At 37.3% G+C, this 24403-nt stretch overlaps 1 protein-coding gene across 3 annotated transcripts in view; it reads right to left on the reverse strand.

The window, feature by feature from the left end:
* The window catches only part of polk (polymerase (DNA directed) kappa), a 100327-nt gene that overhangs the window by 12596 nt on the left and 63328 nt on the right, over window positions 1-24403 (reverse strand). For 2 of the 3 annotated variants that reach the window (XM_039758420.1, XM_039758419.1), the window contains exons 7-11: window positions 22533-22727; window positions 21532-21656; window positions 14073-14239; window positions 13731-13763; window positions 9212-9308 (exon numbers count right to left, since the gene is read on the reverse strand). In XM_039758420.1, coding sequence (XP_039614354.1) covers window positions 9212-9308; window positions 13731-13763; window positions 14073-14239; window positions 21532-21656; window positions 22533-22727 — 617 coding nt within the window. The remainder of the gene's footprint in view (window positions 1-9211; window positions 9309-13730; window positions 13764-14072; window positions 14240-21531; window positions 21657-22532; window positions 22728-24403) is intronic. The other variant, XM_039758421.1, reaches the window with a different exon arrangement.

Raw genomic sequence — 24403 nt, forward strand, 5'->3', positions numbered from 1 at the left:
AGGGGAGCAGCAGTATGTACAAGTCTAACAGCAATATGTATGAGACTTAATGCAATTTAATGCAACTGTGAAACAGTGAAAATGGAAATAGAATATTTTGAGTATAAAAATGTGTTAGTTTTGAGTAAGATTAACATAAAATAGGTTAATAATGATAACATTTACCAAGGTGGAGTTTGTATCTGTTTAAAAGAAAATAACCTGATGGCTTTCTTCCAATATCAATAAATTGTGTTAATGTGACACATTCAGGAGATTTATGTCCATAAAACTAAAAACAGTCAAGTGATGCCAGCAAATATGATCATTTTAAGTGAAATTAACTTGAATTTGATATATAAAGTAAATATTTTTATTAGTTTGTTTTTTCAGTAATCACTGCAAAGGTCTGTAAAGTGGCTATAGTTGTAATTTCACAGTTTCACAGACTACAGTTATAACTCTGGATTGGTTAACGTGTACAATTTATGTTCTCCGTAAATTTGTTTGCATTTTCTGTACTCTTACTTTGTTCAAACTAGTTATTACAAACAAAGAAACTCATCCGCACTTCCTGTTTAAGGATTTAAGACTTCTGTCCTTTTGTTTCTGGTCTTTTCAGCAAATCTAGCGTTAACTGGCCCAACCTGTATACTACTCCCTGGATCAAACTTTGAAAATATTTCTCCACTTAAAAATAATAAATTGAAACTCCCTATGTTTAACACTACAGACATAAAAAATTGAAATAATGTTATAATATCAATAATTATGTAATTTATGGTTATAACATTTATTCACACCACAGTAGCAAGACTATAATAAATGTCAACAAACATCATATAAAGCTAAATAAAACAAACCCCTAGACACTGCCCATAAATTATTTTAATAGTTACATTATTTATAAGGTGAATTACAGTAATTTGCGCTCATACTCCTGGACATCATTTCCAGTCTATAAACCATTTCTAGAAATGTACAGTGTACTAGCAGATAACCTAATACTATGTGTTACTAGATAAAGTATATTTTGAATTTCTCCAGTGTACCCAAACAATCTGTAAAAAAGTAGCATATACTTCTATTTTGAAGGAGATTTTATGAATGGTAAAAATGTTTTAAATGCTTTCCCCATTTCAAATGTATTAGCCAATGTCAGTCTAAGTTCCTTGCATAATGCACAACATATGCATTGTTAATTATTTCATCACAATTTTACATATTATTAACAAGATGTGTTAAAAATAACAAAGCTTTGGTTCAACCCCTGCATCAAAACACACAGACACCAAAAAACAGCAAAAATATTGAGCTTTTTTTTTTTATTTTTTTATTTTAAAAACTGTGAACCATCATCTGCCATTGGGTAAGTTTAAGTCAAGCTTATGGCAGAAGGCAAGATAGTTGAATATATAAAAATGTCAACACATCACCAGCCACACTTAAATACCAGTTTAAAGTCACCAATTAAGTATGGTTGCATATCTGTGACATGGACAAAAACCAAACTCCCAAGAGAAAACTTATGCAGACACAGGAATGTAAAAATTTAAAACTGACAATGACTAATTCTAGAATCAAACTATGGTTCCTGGAGCTATGAGGTAACAACTGCTCCTCTGATCCAAATAGATATCCTACAATTTATTTTAACTGGAATGTAACTAAACAGTGTTTGGTTACATCAGGTAACACAAAATTCTGGCACGTCAGAGTTTTAAATTTTTCTTTTTTTTTAAAAACAGTGGCTGGAGTGCCAATCCTGCCACCAACCACCAAGTTTTCCCTGACACTTGGAGGACATGCTTGCAGGGCTGGAGGCAGGTTAACATCAAACCCAGGATGGGGCAATTGCAGGTTAAGGGCCTTGCTCAACAGCCCAATGGAGTGGAATCACTTCTGGCATTTATGGGATTCAAACTGGCAACCTTCCAACTGTCGGCACAGATCCCTAATTTCAGAGCAACCACTCCTTCCTTCTTTAAATAGCAGGAAAGTTAATAAAAGGCTGTTGAAATTGGGATAATCTATACTAATAAAAGGCTAAGCCCTCACTGACTCACTCACTCACTGACTGACTGACTCACTAATTCTCCAACTTCCCGTGTAGGTAGAACGCTGAAATTTGGCAGGCTCATTCCTTACAGCTTACTTACAAACTTATAATAGACTTCTGCTCGATACTGACACAGTGCACAGACAAAGAGCAACGGTTCAAAAGAGTGTTGAACAAAAACCGAATTACACAATTGAGAAGGCAGCAAAAAAATATGAAGCGTGTGACACATGCAAACATATTCATAATTGCAGCTACTGCGGAAACAAAGCACACGGTGGAAAAAGTCAATTTCCCGCTAAAGGAAGACAGTGTAAAAAAAAAAACCCATGAATGCAGTGTGTCAGGTCTCAGATAAAGAGGAAGACAAGCTGTTTATTGATGCAGTAAGAAACAAATCGATGAATGAAACCTGTTATCTTTACAACGATTGACAAACACGGAATGTAACTTGAACACAACACATCCTACAAATACGAACCTGATTGAAAGAAATAATGATAATCAAATCCTTGATGACAGCAACACTCATAACACTCACAAAACAATTACTGTATATTGACAATCATGTTACATTATTTTTAAAATGTTCTTTAACACACTACTTCTCCGCTGCAAAACGTGGGTGTATATATATATATATATATATATATACACACACACACACACAGTAATACCTCGCTATATCGCTTTGACTTTCGCGGTTTCAAGCACTATCGCGGATTTTATATGAAAGCATAACTAAATATATAACGCTGGATTTTTCGCTGCTTCGGGTTCTGGACAATGTGTCTTTTACTTCCTGTACATGCTTCCTCAGTTGGTTTGCCCAGTTGATTTCATACAAGGGACGCTATTGGCGGATGACTAAGAAGCTAACCAATCAGAGCACCCAGATAAGTTCTCCTGACTGAGAAGCTAACCAATCAGAGCACGCAGTTAAGTTCCTGCTTGCTGAATGCAGTGTTAAGCAGGAAGTCTCATCTCGCTCATTCAGCATCAACGTGTTTCGTTGTGTAAAGAGTTGTGCTCTTTTGTGTTTATCTTTGTGCATAGTCAAGCCCTTCATTATGGCTCCAAAACGATCTGCTACTGCTTCAGGGGCCGTGCCCAAGTGCAAACGGAAGATGTTAACGATTGCCGAAAAGGTAAACGTTTTGGATATGTTGAAGGCTACGCTTCTTTTTATTTAAAAAGTAGGAAAGGAATATAAGATCTACGGCCGCAGTGTCCTTTTAACCAGGGTGCAAAACAAGTTGTAAGTGGATGTAATAAGGCAGTAGTCTGGATGGAATCTGCTTTAGGGATTTGGATTGAAGACTGCCAGAAGAAGAACAACGGCAGTGCTACACAATCGCTTGAAGTGGCTCCTTTAAGGGCTATAACACTCTCCTTTGTTGTGCAGTAAAATAAAACTCATTGTTATCGGACAAGTCATCGTGTCATTGTTGGTGAGTAACCATAATTAATTTTCTACTTACAGTACTTAGTACAAGTACGTACGTTTAGTGTCACTGTACACACACATTTACTGTATACTATTTTTGTTGCATTGTACGTATTTATTGCTGGTGGCATGTCTATCGTAATGGCTGTAACGTGATATCGGAGACACTCAATATCTTTAAAATAATATTTAGGTTTTACTGTATATAAACAGTGTGTTTATATACATAATTTCAATGAATCTTACCTAATATCTAAGAGAATACAAAGGTATTATGCTGTATAACTCTGCGGGGAATATTAATAAACAGTGTGGGAGAGTTTATAAGGGCTTAAAATATATAAAAATAACCACAGAAACATATGGTTTCTACTTCGCGGATTTTCACCTATTGCGGGGGGGTCTGGAACGCAACCCCCGCGATCGAGGAGGGATTACTGTATGTATGTATGTATGTGTATATATATATATATATATATATATATATATATATACTAGAGAATACCAGCGCTTCGGAGAAGTAGTGTGTTAAAGAAGGTACGAAAAGGAAAAATTTTAAAATAACTTAACATGATTGTTAATGTAATTGTTTTGTCATTGATATGAGTGTTGTTCTCATATCTATATCTATATCTATCTATATCTATATCTATATATATATATATATATATATATATATATATATATATATATACCAGCTTGGCAGCGGAGAAGTAGTGTGTTAAAGAAGTTATGAAAAAGAAAAGGAAACATTTTAAAAATAATGTAACATGATTGTCAAAGTAATTGTTTTGTGTATTTGGCGGCAGCGTCACAATGTTATTTTTGTCTAGCTGCATCAGAAAATGTACCACGACGTCTGACACGCCTCCTTTTTACTGTTTTCTATCAGCTTGGATTGCTGCTGTCATATATATACACACACACACACACACACACACACACACATATATATATATATACACATACATATACTTGTGTGTATAGCTTTTATATATGTGTGTGTATAGCTTTGGTCACTGAGTGCAAGTGAGATATAATAAAATATAGTCTATAAGTTATTAAACAGTAAAACATTAACGTTTTAAGAAGTACAGGTACATTGAGCACTACTGGAGTGGTTGCGGGTAAACTACATTTTAAAGACTGTGTAACACAACAGGTAAGTAACTAACAGCAGCTAAAATGTATATGGATCATCTCTCGGTAGTAGATCCCTTTTGAAAGGCGCTACACGACGGCTGTGGTATAGAAATTACATTTTCTATGTGAACGTTCAAATTTTTGCCTCTGGTAATGTGCCTTACCGGCATTTAAAGAAAATTAGTTTTGTGTCCTCTGCAGTGTTAAGCGAGAAAGGCTTTGGTTTGGGATCAAAGGAAAAAAGGTGTAAAGAAAGGAAAGTTGCCTTTTTCTTTTATATAGTATAGAGAGATGTGTTCGCTGGCGTTATGATCGGCTTTTGGGGACAGTCGCGGTGGGTCTTGTGTAGACTGGTGAGACGTCCCTGCCATTAATCGGCTGTGATGGCACTGTCAGTCCTCCACTCGTGTGCGTGTCTTCATAATCCGGGGTGAGGACCTCATAATCGTATATGTGCAAAAGAAAGTGTGAATCGCCTTAATATTATTTTGCCGTGGTGTAGAAAAGGGGTCTCGTGTTTGCACTTGTCTGGGCTATAGCGCAGGGGGAGGATGAAAAAAATTAAAAGTGCTCACTTTGACTTAAGGCAGAAGCGCAGTCAGCGTCTCAAAGGCGGCACAGCTATGCACGCGCTGGCTGCTCGACTTTTGCTGGGCAGGAGACCACAGTTTTTGCAGACTCGTTCATGATATCAAAAGTCTCAGCGATATTTGGAGGTCATTCATATATTAAATGATATATTATATATATATATATATATATATCTCAAAATACCAGCTACTACAGCGAGAAGTAGTGTGTTAAAGATGTAATGAAAAAGAAAAGGAAACATTTTAATAATGACGTACCATGATTGACATTGTCATGAGTGTTGCTGTCATATATATGCCTGCCTAAATAAGTCACCCTCACTTTGCTCTTACTTTTTTACCGTTCATTTAATCATGGCTAGTGGCGGAAAAATTATAAAATGGAAGGAGGATGGCTTTACCAAAACAATTATTGATGGCTAATCGATTATTTATAAAGCTTGAATTGGTGATCTGTTTTTCTGTGTTAACCTCATATTTTTTCGTACTTCTTCTCAAACTAAGGTGGTGCGAGGGTAAAATGAATCGGGATGCGCTGATCAATGTAATCTGCTTGTAATGCAAAGTGTGATTAAATGCATTATTTTTAACGTTATGGAGCACATGCATCGAAGCTTCTCAGCTGTGCTTGTGCTAAGAAAAGGAAAGTTTTTAAAAATAACGTAACACGATTGTCAATATGACCTTTTGTAAGTAGTGCGTGGAGGATTCAGTGTGTAGAAACTCTAGAGACAGCGAGTGTATTAACTTGTGGATTTTTCTGTGAGTATTTGGTGGCAGTCTGACAAAGTTGCTTCGGAAGACGGCGTTAGCCGCGGAGCTCAGCTCAGAGCGAAATTAGATGAATGGGAGGGGATATGATGACGTGACTCCCACACCCGCCTTAACTGTAAATCCCACACAAACACAGTCTCTCGGAATTTGCATAAGCACACCCCTTCACCTACAATTTTAACTTAGTTACAAAGTGATCAAAACTCTCGTTTATATCCTGTGTCCTCTCATTAAACTTGTATCCCGCATTACCGGCATGTGAAACGCCAGCGGTAGCCTGTCTATGAACTTAAAGTTTAGGTTTACACCTTGCTTTCTTTCCGAGGTAGCATCACTCATGAATATGGTAGTATATGTCACTTTCCGCTTCTTATTGTTTCGCTGCCTTCTCAATTATATAATGCATGTTTTCTTAAACGCTTTTTGGAAGTCTTCCTGGTTTTCTACGCACTGCGTTGACAGTCAGTTCACGTGATTACGTGGGAGGCGTGATGATGTCACACGAAACTCCACCCCCCCACGTTATTCCAGCTCAACTCCATTACAGTTAATGGAGAAAAATACCTTCCAGTTATGACCATTAGGCGTAGAATTTCGAAATGAAACCTGCCCAAATTTTGTAAGTAAGCTGTAAGGAATGAGCCTGCCAAATTTCAGCCTTCTACCTACACAAATCCTTGATGACAGCAACACTCATAACACTCACAAAACAATTACTGTATATTGACAATCATGTTACGTTATGTAGTGCGCGTCAACTTGACCTGAATTGCGCGATCACATTCGGAAAAATATATCTTTTCAAGTTCTATTTAGTCGACACAAATATCTTTGGTTGGAATGTAAGGCGAATTTACTCTTTACATTTCTATAGTGAAGAAAAATTTATGCAATGATGCCTACATTTAACTTACATTCCTACCAAAGATATTTCTGTCGACTAAATAAAAATTCCTTCTATTTAAAATTTAAATAGAACTTGAACAGATACGATAGTTGATAATATCCACGCAGACTTGCACGTAAGAGCGGGAGTCATCCGTTTTAACAAGCAGCGTATTGCACTGATCCGAAATAGCCTGCCCATTTAATTATTTAGGAATGGATAAATAAATTAAGATTTTGTACAAATAATGTTTTTCATTTTTCTTCCTTGATGGATTCTGGCACCCCCAGCTATATCACGCTTCGACTTTCGCGGCTTCACTCTATCGCGTTTCTTTTCTTATACACGCTTACGTCACTACGCATGCGCTTTCTGAGAACTTTAATCTAAGCCCTACGATGGCTCCTAAAATGTCAGAATGGGAAAGAAAGGTGATTTAAGCAATTTTAAATGTGGCTTGGTTGATGGTGCCAGACAGGCCGGTCTGAGTATTTCACAATCTGCTCAGTTACTGGGATTTTCACGCACAACCATTTCTAGGGTTTACAAAGAATGGTGTGAGAAGGGAAAAACATCCAGTATGCGGCAGTCCTGTGGGCGAAAATGCCTTGTTGATGCTAGAGGTCAGAGGAGAATGGGCCGACTGATTCAAGCTGATAGAAGAGCAACTTTGACTGAAATAACCACTCGTTACAACCGAGGTATGCAGCAAAGCATTTGTGAAGCCACAACACGCACAACCTTGAGGCGGATGGGCTACAACAGCAGAAGACCCCACCGGGTACCACTCATCTCCACTACAAATAGGAAAAAGAGGCTACAATTTGCACGAGCTCACCAAAATTGGACAGTTGAAGACTGGAAAAATGTTGCCTGGTCTGATGAGTCTGGATTTCTGTTGAGACATTCAAATGGTCGAGTCAGAATTTGGCATAAACAGAATGAGAACATGGATCCATCATGCCTTGTTACCACTGTGCAGGCAGGTGGTGGTGGTGTAATGGTGTGGGGGATGTTTTCTTGGCACACTTTAGGCCCCTTAGTGCCAATTGGGCATCGTTTAAATGCCACGGGCTACCTGAGCATTGTTTCTGACCATGTCCATCCCTTCATGACCACCATGTAACCCATCCTCTGATGGCTACTTCCAGCAGGATAATGCACCATGACACAAAGCTCGAATCATTTCAAATTGGTTTCTTGAACATGACAATAAGTTCACTGTACTAAAATGGCCCCCACAGTCACCAGATCTCAACCCAATAGAGCATCTGGGATGTGGTGGAACGGGAGCTTCGTGCCCTGGATGTGCATCCCACAAAGCTCCATCAACTGCAAGATGCTATCCTATCAATATGGGCCAACATTTCTAAAGAATGCTTTCAGCACCTTGTTGAATCAATGCCACGTAGAATTAAGGCAGTTCTGAAGGCGAAAGGGGGTCAAACACCGTATTAGTATGGTGTTCCTAATAATCCTTTAGGTGAGTGTATATGACAGCAACACTTATCACTCACAACAGTGACAAAACAATTACATTGACAATCATGTTACGTTATTTTCAAAATGTTTCCTTTTCTTTTTCATTACTTCTTTAACACACTACTTCTCCGCTGCGAAGCACGGGTATTTTGCTAGTTCTCATATAAAAGCAAGCCATGGCAATTAATTTAGAATTTGAAACATTGCTTTGTTTTAGTTTTGACTATGACAAAAGTTTTTAGCCTTATGGCACCAAACCCTGGAATGATGTATCAACTAATATTACAGATGCCCCGCTGGTCTCACTATTTAAACCAAAGCTTATGACTCAATATTGTATTATAAAGTACTCTTGTTTGACCTGCTATTGAGATTGGTTGTTACTGTACTGTTTTATTGCTTTTTAATAAATTGTGGTAATTGTTTTGATTGCTACGACAAATCATTACTTTCTCTTCATGGTGTGTGTTACATATGACATGTCTACTTTCAGACATCTTCAATTCAAATTAAATGTTTGCTATATGGCTGAAGAATTAAACCATTTAAGAATGTGACCGACCTAGAAAAACTGGAATCTGGACTTAAAACCATCCTGCATATATATGTAAGTATATGGCATTATGTTTCTGCATTTATGCCTCAAAACTATGTTTTGTTTTATATTGTACTTCTAGTTACTGTATAGCATGCTAACATAAAAATAATCAATTTTCTTGTGTGAACTTGCTTTTTGTTTTTAATAGAATTGGCAAATTTTTTTTCACCAATTCTCAAGCCTCACACCTAATTTTCCTTTGTTATAGCATACAAAAATGGATTAAAAATGCTGTACAAATAAATATATTTACCTTCAATCCTTCTTTCTTTAGATCCTTGGCAAGATCAGAACAGAGCTCCCGACATAAACTGTACTGCTCTTCTGGGTCACTCATCTCACTAAAAGTCCTACAAAAAGCAAAAGAAAAACACAGTTATTATATTTTAAATATACACATTTCTGAGTTATTCTAAAATTAGTAGTTGTCCATTACACAGGAAATGCATTGTTCATTATCTAAATGATTTTAGAATATAATAGATAATAGACAAGAGAATATAACCCTGAAATCAACTGTACTTTACGACTTACACAGCTAAGGCACTGGACTTTAGACCACAAGGATGTCAGTTCAACCCACCAACCTCAGGTTTAACCTCAGACTCACTATGCAACTTTACTGTGCAAGTTATTTCACCTTCTTTTACCCCATTTCTAAAAATAACTACTGTAAATAGCTTTCTCATATTCTCTTTTTTGAATGAATCAAATAACACTCATCATACTGGAAAATAAATTAATAACAAAAAATACATATCTTCCACTCTGATTACAAATGTCAGTATTCTGAATTGTTAAAAATTTACTCAATTTACTAATAACTCTAGACACAAATTGTATCTGATAAAATAACTTTTACTGCTCTTAAGTGTTGGGAGCAACAATATTACTAGTTGGGTCACACTAATTGCGCAATATTACTTCTATGACAATGCCTTGTACTGATGTTACAGTATAAATCTGAAGACCTGAAAATCCCTTTTAAAATGGCCTAAACTAACCATTTAGTGAGGACATTTAGAGCTTGCTGGACTCCACCAAACTCTCACTTAAAATCTTCTTAGGTTATGGAAGGAAATATTTTCATTCTCATTTATAAGAAACAATTATATCTCTACAGATATAGAAGAGAACAATAATTGTGTTAAACCCCCTTCTAACCACAGGTTGCTTAACTCCACCAAACATTCACTTAAAACCTTTCAAGGTCACAAAGTTTTGGATTCTCAAAGTATATCTATATATATATAATTCACTAAGGCAAGACAACCATGGAAAGCACGCCAGAAGGGGCGTGGATTCACTGAGCCGCCGACAAGTAAGACTCCGATGGCGCACGCAGGAAGGAGCCACGCCCACCAACTCCAAGACCATTGGATACGACGATAACTCGCAGAGCCACAGCCACCAACTCGGACGTGACGACACAGAAGAAACGGCGTCATTTATATTCGTCTGTCGTAGAGGCCACATGCACCTGCACGTTGACTGTTCATAGAGGCATGTTTCTCGCTGAGGTAAATCGCCATATGCAGCGTGTAAAACTGTTTGCGAGGGGTATCCCATGGGATCTTTAAAACAATCCTTTACAACTGAGGTTAAAACACAATGAAGTAAGCAGTCTTTAAAAACCGTGATTTCGGTTATGACGCACGATCGTGTGCACCATAGCAAACTGTTTTACACGCTACATACAGCAATTCGCATCCGCGACAAACATGCGTCTTCTTAGATGCTCCTGCAGAAATACGGAAGACGTTTCCCTGCCCACTAACACTCCTTTTTCTACCATCGCTCTCTAGGCATTCACACTGCCTGCCCATGTGCCCGGACGCAAAAACTCACTGACCACCCAGTTAGCCCCTTTCGTCTGTGCTAGGAGTCCACATGCACGCCTAAGCCACGTTGACTTTTCATTATTCTTTTCGGTTTCGACACCCAACCGCGTCCACCATGAAAAACCATGCGAAAGGAACAACGAAGCCCCACCCAGAAACTCTACCCTTCCTCCCACATGCTCAGGAACGCACCTCAGACCACTGCCCGCCAAATCAAACAGCTCATCAAACAAATACTCACTCACTTTGGTCTGTGTTACGGTCCAAACCCAACTGTGAGCCACGTTGACTATTCTTTTGCTCTCCATGGCTACCGCTTCAAATGTATTTCATGGAAACAACACTTCTTTCAATGTTATAGAAATTCCTGCTTCAGGTAACTGTTTGTTTCTGTCAGTCGGGTTTTTTTGGAGAAATGTCATTGACGAAACTGTTGCTCTCAAACTTCATAACATGGCTGTTAGCTTTGTTTGTCAACATTGGGATAACTTCGGTGATGTGGTCCGTTGTTCTTGTTATACAGTCTGCTCAACAATACGCTGATTACATGAATACGTCCGGAGTCTATGGTGGCGAGGTAGAAATTGTGGCAATGTCCCAAATCCTTCCAGCTACTATCAGCATTTACATCCAAAAACGTCCTCATGCTTCTCCTCCAGTTTACAATCCAGCCCAGCGTCTCTTCATATCCCTGCTCTTTAGCGGTCCTTTGGATCATGGGCATTACGAGGTTCTCATGCCTCTCAAATACCCACGTGTTAACCTTCTGGAGACATCTTTTGATTCTGTCGGCAAGGGCACACAGCATACACACCCACTTGCTCGCCACACTAATGTGACGTCACCTGCCCACTCTCCTCTTCCTGAAAAACATTTAAAGACACCCTCCCCTGAACACACGCATTCCACACAGGACTTTCAATGCACCTTTTGTTCCAAAAGCTTCAGAGTGCACAGATATCTGAACGCACATTTAAAAAAACACAACACTAACCGAATGATACAATGTGAACATTGCCAACAATACTTCGAGACAACTCGCGCTCTCAAAAAACACTTACGAACTCATTCCACTCTCACCTTCAATTGCACATTTTGTAACGAGGACTTCACAGTTGAGATGGATCTCCACAACCATATGCAGATCCATTCAACGCAAAGATTTGTATGCAAAATTTGCGACAAGCACTTTCATGCACGCAAATACCTTACTAACCATCTCAAAACGCATTCCCTGATGAATTCTTTTCAGTGTCAACACTGCTCCAAAACCTTCACATGCCAGAAATATCTCAAAGCACATTTACACACCCACTCCACTGAACGAACACATTCCAAAAAGATCTTTGAATGCACGATTTGTTCAAAAACGTTCCGAGTGCAGAGATTTCTCAACATGCATTTAAAAACACACTCCACAAAACGAATTATGCAATGTGAACATTGCCAGCAATGCTTTGACACAACTCATTCCAATTCCCTTCAGTGTCAACACAGCACTAAATCGTTCATGCACAAACATCGCATTCACTTTTCTGCAGCTTTTCAAGAAGATACCGCCTTTCACGTCCAAGAACATAATATTGGCCTACCTAACTACTGCACTATGTGCTTCTTGCAATGCTCTTCATTGGCCAGCAGACGTCAACAAATCCGGACATTACACTAAGTGTTGTCATGCCGGCAAGGTGTCTTTGCCACCACTATCCAAGCCCCCTCTTTTATTGGAAGACCTCTTGACTGGCAAGAACCCGCTGTCCTGAAATTACTGTGATCATATCAGGGAATACAACTCTGCTTTAGCTTTCGCGTCAATGGGCGCACACATCGCTCAACCATCTGGACAAGGACCGTATGCTTTCAGAATCCACGGTCAAATTTATCACCAGGTCTCTCCTTTATATAACAATCCTGACACGTCACCACAATACGGTCACCTATATATCTTCGATTCTGCGGAGGCTACCAGTCAACATTTGCAAAAGGAATGTAATAGCACTTGCAGTGACATTTTGTTGCTTCAACCAGACAACATGATATGCCAGGTTAATCCCTTCGCAAAGTTTTACATGCAAATGCATGACATCATCACTCACGGTTACTCTGTTACTGCTGTAAGAATGGTGTTCATGGAAAATCCAGGTCTGGATATGAGAAGGGTATTACGCCCCGTCCTGTCAAACTGATGTTGCTGCTTTGTAGGTGAAAACGGGGAACCTCCTGCACAACGCGACATTTGCATATATCCAAGGGGAGATGCTTGCAAGCGTATCTCTGTTCTCAATATGAACTGTGATGGTTTTTCCACTGCTATTCCCTTTCGGAGATCCAAGCTGGCACATACAATTAACCCATGCTGAGTAAAAGCGAACCGCGAAAAGAACGCGAGTCACACAGCTCCAATTTTATGCTTTCAGGCTTGCCATAAGATCTTCATTTAGTGTCTTGCATTCCAGTGGCAAACTCTTCCACCAATAGATCGTCGACGCATCTGTCAGAACAGAAGGCGCGCGTCTACATTTCCACATTCCACATTCCGCTCACATCAACAAGATTGGTCCGCCAGTTTTCAGTCACGGACGATTGTGTGTTGGTTCGTTACGTGCATTGTTATAATGTTGCATTTCTTGCTGATTTATTACATTACCGATTTTTCAAATGTTCATTTTCTCCCTGTGCTTAAAAATCATTAAAAAACCGACCTGATTATGCGGCGTATGGTACGCCGCGGGTTGGCTAGTAAGCATTAGTGGACACTAGGCTGAAAGTATGTCTGACATAATCATTCTTTCCCCCCCCCCACCCCCCCAAGTGATTATGGCATGGTGTTGCAATTGCTTTTTAATTTCTAACAGTATGTCTGGTATTTCTTGTTTACACAGGAAAGATTTTTCAAGCTACCAAGTGTTTATGTGCACATAAGAGACATACCTCTCGGTACTCATGCTCTTTCTTTCTCCATCTCTATAAAACAAACATGGAAAAAATAATAATTTCAATAAGTGCCATGGAAGAGTAAATTAACTGCACCATCCTAAAGTATTTAATTAAAAATATCACATAATCAAAATATAAAGAAAATATATATACTGTAATTTTGAAACATTCTATACACCATGTAACAAAAATATATCTGCCAAAGATCATTTTGAAATATTATACCATTGAATTTATACTAGTTATGAATGCATTTGATATACATACAGGATGTCTAATTATGTGTTTATATGATACTTCATATATAAAATACACTCAGAAAGTTCAAAATCTAACCTTTCAAGATGGGTTGAGCCCAAGCCAAGGGAAATCTGCAGGAAGTGATGCCAGGAGGTTTCAGAAAAAAGAAGTGAGAGCAATGCCCCCTGCTGGCATAACTCAGAACAAGTAGTAATTCCAAGTGCTTTCAACATTTTCTCTGTTACTTTTCCGATACCTGGCACCTTAAGTAAAACATATATTGTTAGTTTTGAATTGTATATTTCAAGAATACATTTTACAAACTTGCTATGATCATGATTTGCAAAAAGTACACATACTGTTTCCAGATTAAGTAAGTACCAACAAACCCATAAACTGAGTCAAAATGTTTCCCCTTTCCATAATGTTCACCAAATCCGAGCTTATTGGAGAGAAAATAAATAGATAGATAAATAAATCAAAGATACAGACTGATTGCATAATCAATGACATTCTACTGTATTACAACTACAGTTGGTTACAAATTCTGACTTATGCACTGCCTGTGAGGAGCTTGCATATTATTTTCATGTCTACAAGGGCTTTCTCTGGATATACTAATTTCCTCCCCATTTCCAAATACAGTATGTACAATTTAGCTTGACTGGCAAGTATAAATTGGCCCTATGTGAACAATTGTGTGTGAGTGAATGAGCAAGCATCACTGCAATAGCTTTGAGCACCTGTGGTAACTTGTGGCACACTGTACTGGATTTTTAAAATGAATTAATATATACAGTGCATCTGGAAAGTATTCACAGCGCATCACTTTTTCCAACATTTTGTTATGTTACAGCCTTATTCCAAAATTGATTAAATTCATTTTTTCCTCAGAATTCTACACACAACACCCCATAATGATAATGTAAAAAAAAGTTTACTTGAGGGTTTTGCAAATTTATTAAAAAAAAAAAAACTGAGAAATCACATGTACATACAGTAAGTATTCACAGCCTTTGCCATGAAGCTCAAAATTGAGCTCAGGTGCATCCTGTTTCCCCTGATCATCTTTGAGATGTTTCTGCAGCTTAATTGGAGTCCACCTGTGGTAAATTCAGTTGATTGGACATGATTTGGAAAGGCACACACCTGTCTATATAAGGTCCCACAGTTGACAGTTCATGTCAGAGCACAAACCAAGCATGAAGTCAAAGGAACGGTCTGTAGACCTTCGAGACAGGATTGTCTCGAGGCACAAATCTGGGGAAGGTTACAGAAACATTTCTGCTGCTTTGAAGGTCCCAATGAGCACAGTGGCCTCTTTGGTGTGAATGCCAGGCGTCACGTTTGGAGGAAACCAGGCACCGCTCATCACCAGGCCAATACCATCCCTACAGTGAAGCATGGTGGTGGCAGCATCATGCTGTGGTGTTGTTTTTCAGCGGCAGGAACTGGGAGACTAGTCAGAATAAAGGGAAAGATGACTGCGGCAATGTACAGAGACATCCTGGATGAAAACCTGCTCCAGAGCACTCTTGATCTCAGACTGGGGCGGCAGTTCATCTTTCAGCAGGACAACGACCCTAAGCAAACAGCCAAGATATCAAAGGAGTGGCTTCAGGACAGCTCTGTGAATGTCCTTGAATGGCCCAGCCAGAGCCCAGACTTGAATCCGATTGAACATCTCTGGAGAGATCTTAAAATGGCTGTGCACCGACGCTTCCCATCCAACCTGATCGAGCTTGAGGTGTGTTGCAAAGAGGAATGGGCGAAATTGGCCAAGGATAGGTGTGCCAAACTTGTGGCATCATATTCAAAAAGACTTGAGGCTGTAATTGCTGCCAAAGATGCATCGACAAAGTATTGAGCAAAGGCTGTGAATACTTATGTACATGTGATTTCTCAGTTTTTTTTATTTTTAATAAATTTGCAAAAACCTCAAGTAAACTTTTTCACATTGTCGTTACGGGTGTTGTGTGTAGAATTCTGTGGAAAAAAATGAATTTAATCCATTTTGGAATAAGGCTGTAACATAACAAAATGTGGAAAAAGTGATGCGCTGTGAAGGATCAACCTTCTTCAAGTATAAGTACACAATTTTAAGAAGGGCAGTAAGCAAAAGCTATAGATATGCTTTAAGGATACTGATTATTTCTTCTACTTCGTATCCATAGTACTATGTCATTATATTCTGAATCGATGATTAGACACTAGTTATTTGTGTGCTCTTATCTCTAGACAGAATACAGACATGATGATGATGCTGGAAACTGAGGAGGGCATCAAGTTTATGCATATAGCTAGAACACTATCAAAACAAATCTATACACTGACTTAGTAAAGCATCAGGTTATAACATAATCCACAAGGATATGTACAGTATCCAGCATTTATTTTGCATATGTCAGTCAGTCAGTCATTTTCCAACCCGCTATATCCTAACACAGGGTCATGGGGGTCTGCTGGAGCCTACACAGGGCGCAAGGCAGGAACAAATCCCAGGCAGGGCGCCAGCTCACCCCAGGACACACACACACACCCACCCACACACTAGGGACAAATTAGGATCGGCAATGCACCTAACCAGCATGTCTTTGGACTGTGGGAGGAAACCGGAACACCCGGAGGAAACCCACGTAGGCACGGAGAGAATATGCAAACTCCACGCAGGGAGGACCCGGGAAGCGAACCCAGGTCTCCTTACTGCGAGGCAGCAGCACTACCATTGTGCCACCGTACCATATTGCATATGCTTATATACAGAGTGGTCCAAATCTAATTATGCAGATCCAGATCGTCTGGATGACTTTGATTTATGTGGGGATGTTTCCAGTTCGGCACAAAGATGATTCTTCATGTCGTCAGTTTGCACACTTCTCGATGGTTTAGGATTTTTTGGGTAATTTTCTATATAATAAACTTAAGTTATACCGTAATGAAAATTGCATAATTAGATCTGGACCACCCTATACTAATGTAAACTCTAAAAAAATAATTAGCAGCACATCTACCCATGCATTGAGTGCACTTAGATTGAAGAACCAATCAATGACAGTGTTCATAAAATAATAAATTGCTAAAAAACGCTCTAATAATTTTAAGAAAATAAACTGCATTCCAAGCACACATAATCAAAATAGTACAAGAAATACAAGCCAATGCAAATTTGGAAAGAGACAACAGAAACAAAAGTTTAAGCAAATATTTACTTTTACATAATCAAACAGTGAACCTATGAACAATGGTTTAAAAGGAAAGTATTTAAACTTACAATATACAGATTACTGCAAGAGATAAACATAGTGTATGTACTTTAGTAAAAGTGAGCTTAAAACAACATATTTATTTAAGCAAGTCCAAAAGTGTTTCTAGTATGCATTTTAGGTGGTAACTGGAGGGGAACTTCAATGAAATAGACTTTTAAGTTATAATGAAAATGACTGAGCTAAGCAAACATCTTGATCTTTTGAGTGCAACTGTAACTTTTGGCCTATTTTAGCAATTATTTATTCATGTTTGTAAAATAAAACTAACAACAGAAACTAAAAATCCAACTACCAACACAGAAATTAATTCAGCAATAAACAAATATATTTTTGAAAATTACTAGAAATAATGCAACAAATAAATCTGAAATAACCAGAAATAACCGATAATGTCAGGCCTACAGCACAAGGTCTTTAAATTTCACTCTCACAAAATAAACCACTGTATTATGCTTGTACTCTACACTTTGAAGCCCACAGCTGAAATACCTCAGTCTACAGTATATTTCATGTTGTAAAATAGTGCTTCTCAGACCTATTTCTGATGGACCTATGATGCTGATGTTGTTTTAATTAAGTTCTTCATCAGATGTAAAATTTATACCTTTAAGTTGAATAAGGTGCTAAGCTTGTTTCTGTGCTCAGTAGCAAGCAATACCCTCATGTATAGTGCTCTGTATGATGTTTACGTTTTTGGCTTGATATAATTTCTAATCAGTCTTATATGATTATCCCATTTCAAAAGACAAAGAATTACATACAAATGGCAGGTAGCTAAGGTATGTCTGCATATACCCAAATGGCTGATATAAAAAAATCACTTAATAAAACTGCAGAAACAAATGAAAATCAAACACCCACAAAGCCAAAATGAAACAAATGTTGCACCACCACCCATGTCTGTTTATTGGATTTACCTAAATCATGTACCAGAAAATTCCTATATGAATGGCCCAGTATAAGTAAATAAATTAACAGATTGAAGGAAGTAGCTCTACTAGAGACACAGTGTGTTAAAAATGGTCTAGTCTCACGATTTGGGTGTCAAACGTTTCTGGCCTAATAGACTGAAATGTAATTTGTAAAAATGGACAACCACCAAATGGGCGTGGAGTTTTAGATTTTGGTGTTGCCTATTATAATGGTCCTTTCTATTTGCTCCTCTGAAGATCATGTGAAAAAATATTAAAAATATAATAAGACTGTAGGGAGTAAATTGTCAAATAACTTATTTGTCAGCAGTATCCTTATTTTATTCAGTGAAATACTCAAATAAGTTGAATAATCAACCATTAATACAACAGAAAAATATAACAAAACCCTGTAACCTCTCACTTTCAGTCTCTGAATTTTACAACTATGAAAGTATTTTACTTCTGCTGCTGTCATGTCCAGTGAGACAAGTTATTATTATTGTGTGATAGGCAATTATTTGAACATATTAGCTTTGTATGGGAACATACACTAAGCAGTTAATGAAAGACATTTTTAAATAAACTTGCCAGTTGACAAAAAACTTTTACTTCTTGTGATCATTGCTGTTATGTTATAGGTAGCCCCAGTAGCACCCTCATGTATATTTCAAATCTTTAACTTAAGGTGTTGACAGCAGAGCATATTCACATCACTGTAGTAGGTCTACCAAGTTAGGGATGAAATTGTGTGTTGGCACAGACAGGTAAAAATGGAATTATCAATGTTGAAGAAGTTTCTAAAAAGGTCTTTTTAAACTAATTAAATTACACAATTAAAATATCCAAAGGAGCAGGGAAATATATCAGTTATTCTCAATTGTCATTGATATGAAAGGAAGTCATGAATAATTTCTTTGCTGCAATACATACTGTACTTTAAAGGTTTTAAGATCCAACGGAGGCACAGCAAGCCTGAATGATCAGTCAAGCGCCATTATAAACAAACAAATGAAACTGACAATCACAACAATTGCTACAAAAGTATTAACTGAGATAAAATCTAACAAAGCAATGTGCTGATTTAACTTGCCAGGATATGAAACCATATGAAATGGTCCCTAGAAAATGTTTTATTTACAAAACACGTGATTGATAGCAATGAGGGATGATTAAAGAGGTTTAACCCTAACCTATTTAGAAACACCTGTAAAAATAAAACTGTTTTGCTTTTCAAATCAAATTATTTCTCTGAACACAAATAAACCTGTTATAATTATTCAAAAGATTTTTCTATGCACTGAAATTCAATGGCTTGTGTTGCTATTGTAAATGCTCTTCTTTAGCTGACCTAACAAAGTGCATCCCAAGATATTCCTTCAAACTGGACAATTGGAGGTAATTAGACAGAGCCAGCTCTAAGAATGGTGTGGTTGTGGCATCTCCTTGAATCCACAGTTTTTGCAGAGCAGCATCTACAAGTGCAATGTGAGCAGGAATTGTCTTGAAGTAGCAAAGAAAAATGTTAATCATCCTTTTTCTATTATTCCCCAACTGACAGCTGAAAATACCAAAGCAAGTAAGAGTAACAATGAATATGGACTACATTCTCAACAGCATAAAATAATTTGTGTACAAATCATAGGCTTACACCGTCAGGCTTAAACTGTGAATTTCTTATGGTGCTGGAGAAATATCATGCTTCTTTTGCATCTGTTGTTGTTTGGATTCTGGATGATAACAATGTATTCTGCTTTCACTGCCAGTTATGAAATGCTTCTACAATTGCTCCCTATTCATCTCTGTTACGGTGAAATTATCGTTTGAACATCGGGTATGTTGATGCTTTATTTCAGGAGCCAACATCAGGTACCCAAATATGCTATCTCAAGAACCCCCACTGTTTGATTTTGCATTACAATTAATTCCATTGTGGCAACATTTTCGTCAGTATTTGATGTCAAAGGCCAGTCAGACCTTGGTACATCTTTAGGAAACATCCGGTCATGGGAGCGAATCTCTTGGGTAGAGCATATGAAGGAGACGGGGAACTTAGTTGAATAGGAGGGAATAAACATTAGAAGGTATATTGTTTTCAAGCATTAATAATTCAATGGTAACAAAATAATTGCTTGATTTTCATCACTCATGTCAATATCATCTAGGTACACTATAAAACCATAAATTCTAGAAATGTATAATTTACATACTTGGCTACACATAAGCTAATCATTGATCACTTACATTATCAACCTAGTAGAACAACAGTTTTAGGTTGAAGCTGATCCATCCTTATATTAGTACATATTGTAATAAAAGTCAAAGTGCATAACTACATTATGCTCTTTTAAAATCATCATACTATGTTTCATAGTTTTTTTTTTTAAATATAAAGGAAAAAAGATGCCTTCCAGGCCAAAACAAAAAGTCCAAGGTGTGAAAGTCTGGGTAGCCATTCTAAAGAAACTATAAAAAACAGATCATATTAGCTGTGTCTCTCCAAAAGTAATGTCAATGACATTAAAAATGATTTTAAGTTTTAAAAAAAAAACCCCACAAAAATCTAAAAGAACAAGACAAAATAAAAAGGCTAGGTTTGTATCTCTTAGTGTCTACTAGGATATCCATTCACTTACCTTGTTTTTCAACACCACCACCAGAACTCTCCTAATTCACACCTCTAGTCCTCCTTCTCAAAAGATTAAGTGAAACAAAGGCAACATGATCCTGATTCTCCTAGCTAAAACTTATCTGTAGCCATGTAGGAGAGTATTGGTCTTAACCCATACCCTTAACCATAAATGGGCAACATGGAACCAATTACACTAGTAAGAAGTAAGGAGCCCTCGCTGCTTCTTGTTGACTATTGCCACGTTCCCAAGACACCTATCTCTGACTGGTAGTATTCTGGGGATCCTCCACAAGTTTAAAGAGCAATGCAAAGAGAGAAAGGAAATCTTTAAATGTAGTAAAACTGGTCCAAAATTAAGTTAGATGCTAGGCCACTGAGCGGGAAATGTCCTTCAGCAACACTTAAGGAAAATTAGAATTTCCAAAAAAAAAAAATGTTTTTAAAGAATTAGTCAATACATCATTTTCATACAGACAACCACAGTTTACACAAAAGAAAAAAACTGATGCATTGAATAAGCTACTAAGCAATGTGGTAGATAGTAGTACTTTAGAGACTTTCAAAACTCGACTATAATGTCATTTTAGAGAAACATGGTAATTATGATTGGGGAGTTCGTAGGACTGAACGGCCCGTTGTCGTCAAAATTGTTCCAATGTTCTAATGAATTCAATGTAAGGATTTCCAAATTTAATTTGAAAATACCCATACCTCATGTGATACAAGAACAGAATTGAAAAACATACCTTCCTTATTGGCAAGTCTTTAATAAAGTCCATCACAGCTTGCTGATTGTTTGGAATTTTGTACTGACCATTGGGTTTGTTTTTGTCACTGCACACTTTTGCTAGCATAGTATTTGGAGCAATACCTAAATGTAGTAGGCAGAATATGTTAGTTTCTAAACTAAAAATCACAAGAAAAAAATATTAAAAGTTAAAGTTTATTGTAATTACGTTTAGTTCTTCAATTGATTGCATATACTGTATTTATCTTAAATTAGTTAAAATATATTTTATGAAAACTCCTTTTATCTTTTGTAAATTTGTGATTACTTACTTTTCATTTTGAGAATGTCAACAAAATGTATACATAAATTAACATACATTCTTTGACTCTAGAGCCCTGAAATGGTGTAAACCTGCACTGGAATATACATCTTTTGATCCCTTTAAGTTTAATGATAAATTGAAAACCTTTTTAATATAAAAAAAAAAATGGAAACCTACATTAGTCTGGTCCTATCAGCCAAACAGATTATATAAAAAAAAAAAAAAAGTATGGCAACCACAACATTCATTAGCTCAGATCTGTAAAACTGTTCCTGCACTTTGAATCTATCTTCAAATAACAGTTCAGTTTAAGAATACACTGAATTGATTATAAGGTCACAGGGTAATGTTAGCAATGAGCAGGTAAATCTTTTTCTATTTACAGGGTATAGCTAAAGATAAAGACCACCAGGTCAATGATGTGTGTTTAGGAGACAAGGCCAGTAACTTGATGTAATTTAAATATTTTATTGAGTACACTGAAACAATATTTATATTTCTACAAAATGCAAAACTTAAAAAACATCTGAATTCAATTACGAAAATATAGTAAATTACAGCCAGATGCATGCAGCATATTAAAATCTTAAAGGTGACTTAAATAATCTTTATATCAGGCAAAATCATTTAGTCAATTAAAGAGCATGATTATAAATTACAGACCAGTAATTTGATCACAGAAGAGTATGTACTACCTGCACTGGCTGTTAGTGATGTCTTCTGCTCAATTCTAAAGCGCATTTCTCGCACTGCTTCCTCAGCAGATATACCAAAAACAATGTGCTTCTGTTCAGGTGCAGTGTTTAATGAAGAAGGAGGACTGTCTTCAAACAAAACCGGTGAAATAGTCCCATCATAGTTACTAGAAAGCTGCATATCACTGGTATGCTCTTCAAAAAACACAAAACATAAACAGAAAATGAGGAAAGCATCTATACTAAACAGCACTCTCCCAATAACTTTAAAAGGTCATTGAGAGACCTTCATTAAGAAAACAGTGGTTTTGATTTTAATGTCGGTAAAATCCGATTACAGCGTCAGAGAAAAGTGAAAATTAACACATGCCTTATCTTATAAACAACCTGCATAAAATATCTGTTCTGTTTTCATGCTAGTGTTGCCACAGAAACAATTAAATTATGTAATTATTTTGTGAATGAAACTGTAATCCTGGCGGCACGGTGGCGCAGTGGTAGCGCTGCTGCCTCGCAGAAAGGAGACCTGGGTTCGCTTCCCGGGTCCTCCCTGTGTGGAGTTTGCATGTTCTCCCTGTGTCTGCATGGGTTTCCTCCAGGTACTATGGTTTCCTCCCACAGTCCAAAGACATGCAGGTTAGGTGCATTGGCAATTCTAAATAGTCCCTAGTGTGTGCTTGGTGTGTGAGTGTGTGTATATGTGTGTGTGAGCACCCTGCGGTGGGCTAGTGCCCTGCCAGGGGTTTGTTTCCTGCATTGTGCCCTGTGTTGGCTGGGATTGGCACCAGCAGACCCCCGTGACCCTGTAGTTAGGATATAGCGGGTTGGATAATGGATGGATGAATGGAACTTAATCTTTACTGGTGCAGAAAATGCTACAGCCATTATGCTTTAACACTGAACTGCAACCTTTTAACTAAGGTACACTGCAAGAGTACCAGTTTAATATTGCCAATCAACCTAACTTGCTTGTTTTTGAAATGTGAGGGGAAACTGGAGTACCTAGAGAAAACCCATGTGAATACACAGCTTACTCCACATTTTTGATACAGTTCTGTAAAAGTGCTGGCATTAGACACTGTTTAATCACATCAATACTTGAATTGATTTTTTAAATGAGAGATTAAAACATAAAAAAGTATGGACATTGGAACGATTATGACAAAAATAGACCATTCAGCCCAACAAATCTTGCTAATCTCTTTCACATAATTTCTCCAAAATAACATGAAGTCAAGTTGTAGGTCCTCAAAGTACTGTCTGCCACACAATCTAGAAATTACTGGCTCTCTAGTGAAGACAAACGTCATTTGTTCAAAACATACCCTTAATAAATCTTGTTTTCCTCTGTTCATGTTAAAGAACTCAATTTACAGTCATACCTGGGATTCACTATACTAATTTACATAATAACTTTATAAATATTTTAATCATATTGCCTCTCAATCTTCATTTGCTGAAACCGAAAACATTTAACTCCTTCCTTCTTTCCTAATAAATCATACCTTGTAGTCATGGATCTGCCTATTCATTCCTCTCCATGTGTAAATCACCTGCTGTGTCATCATGTCTCGCTATATGCCCCCATTCAGAAACTAAGCTCTCAGCAGAGCAATTTTATTCCAATATAAAAAAATTAAATGTCATTTTTTTTGAGCTACAGTATACTGAATACAATGCACTGTGCACATTTTTGAAACTTGAAAAACTCCCACGTAAAAGCATTGGTAAATTTTCATAAACATTGAAGACAGTCCATCATTACGGCCATATATTACTTGAACAAGGAAAGCAAATAAGATAGTCAGATAGTTACAATACTTCCTAGGACACAAAATGGTAACTAGATAGATAAGTACACTTTATTATTC

This window comes from Polypterus senegalus, chromosome 7 (assembly GCF_016835505.1).
Source record: "Polypterus senegalus isolate Bchr_013 chromosome 7, ASM1683550v1, whole genome shotgun sequence".
Lineage (NCBI taxonomy): Eukaryota > Metazoa > Chordata > Cladistia > Polypteriformes > Polypteridae > Polypterus > Polypterus senegalus.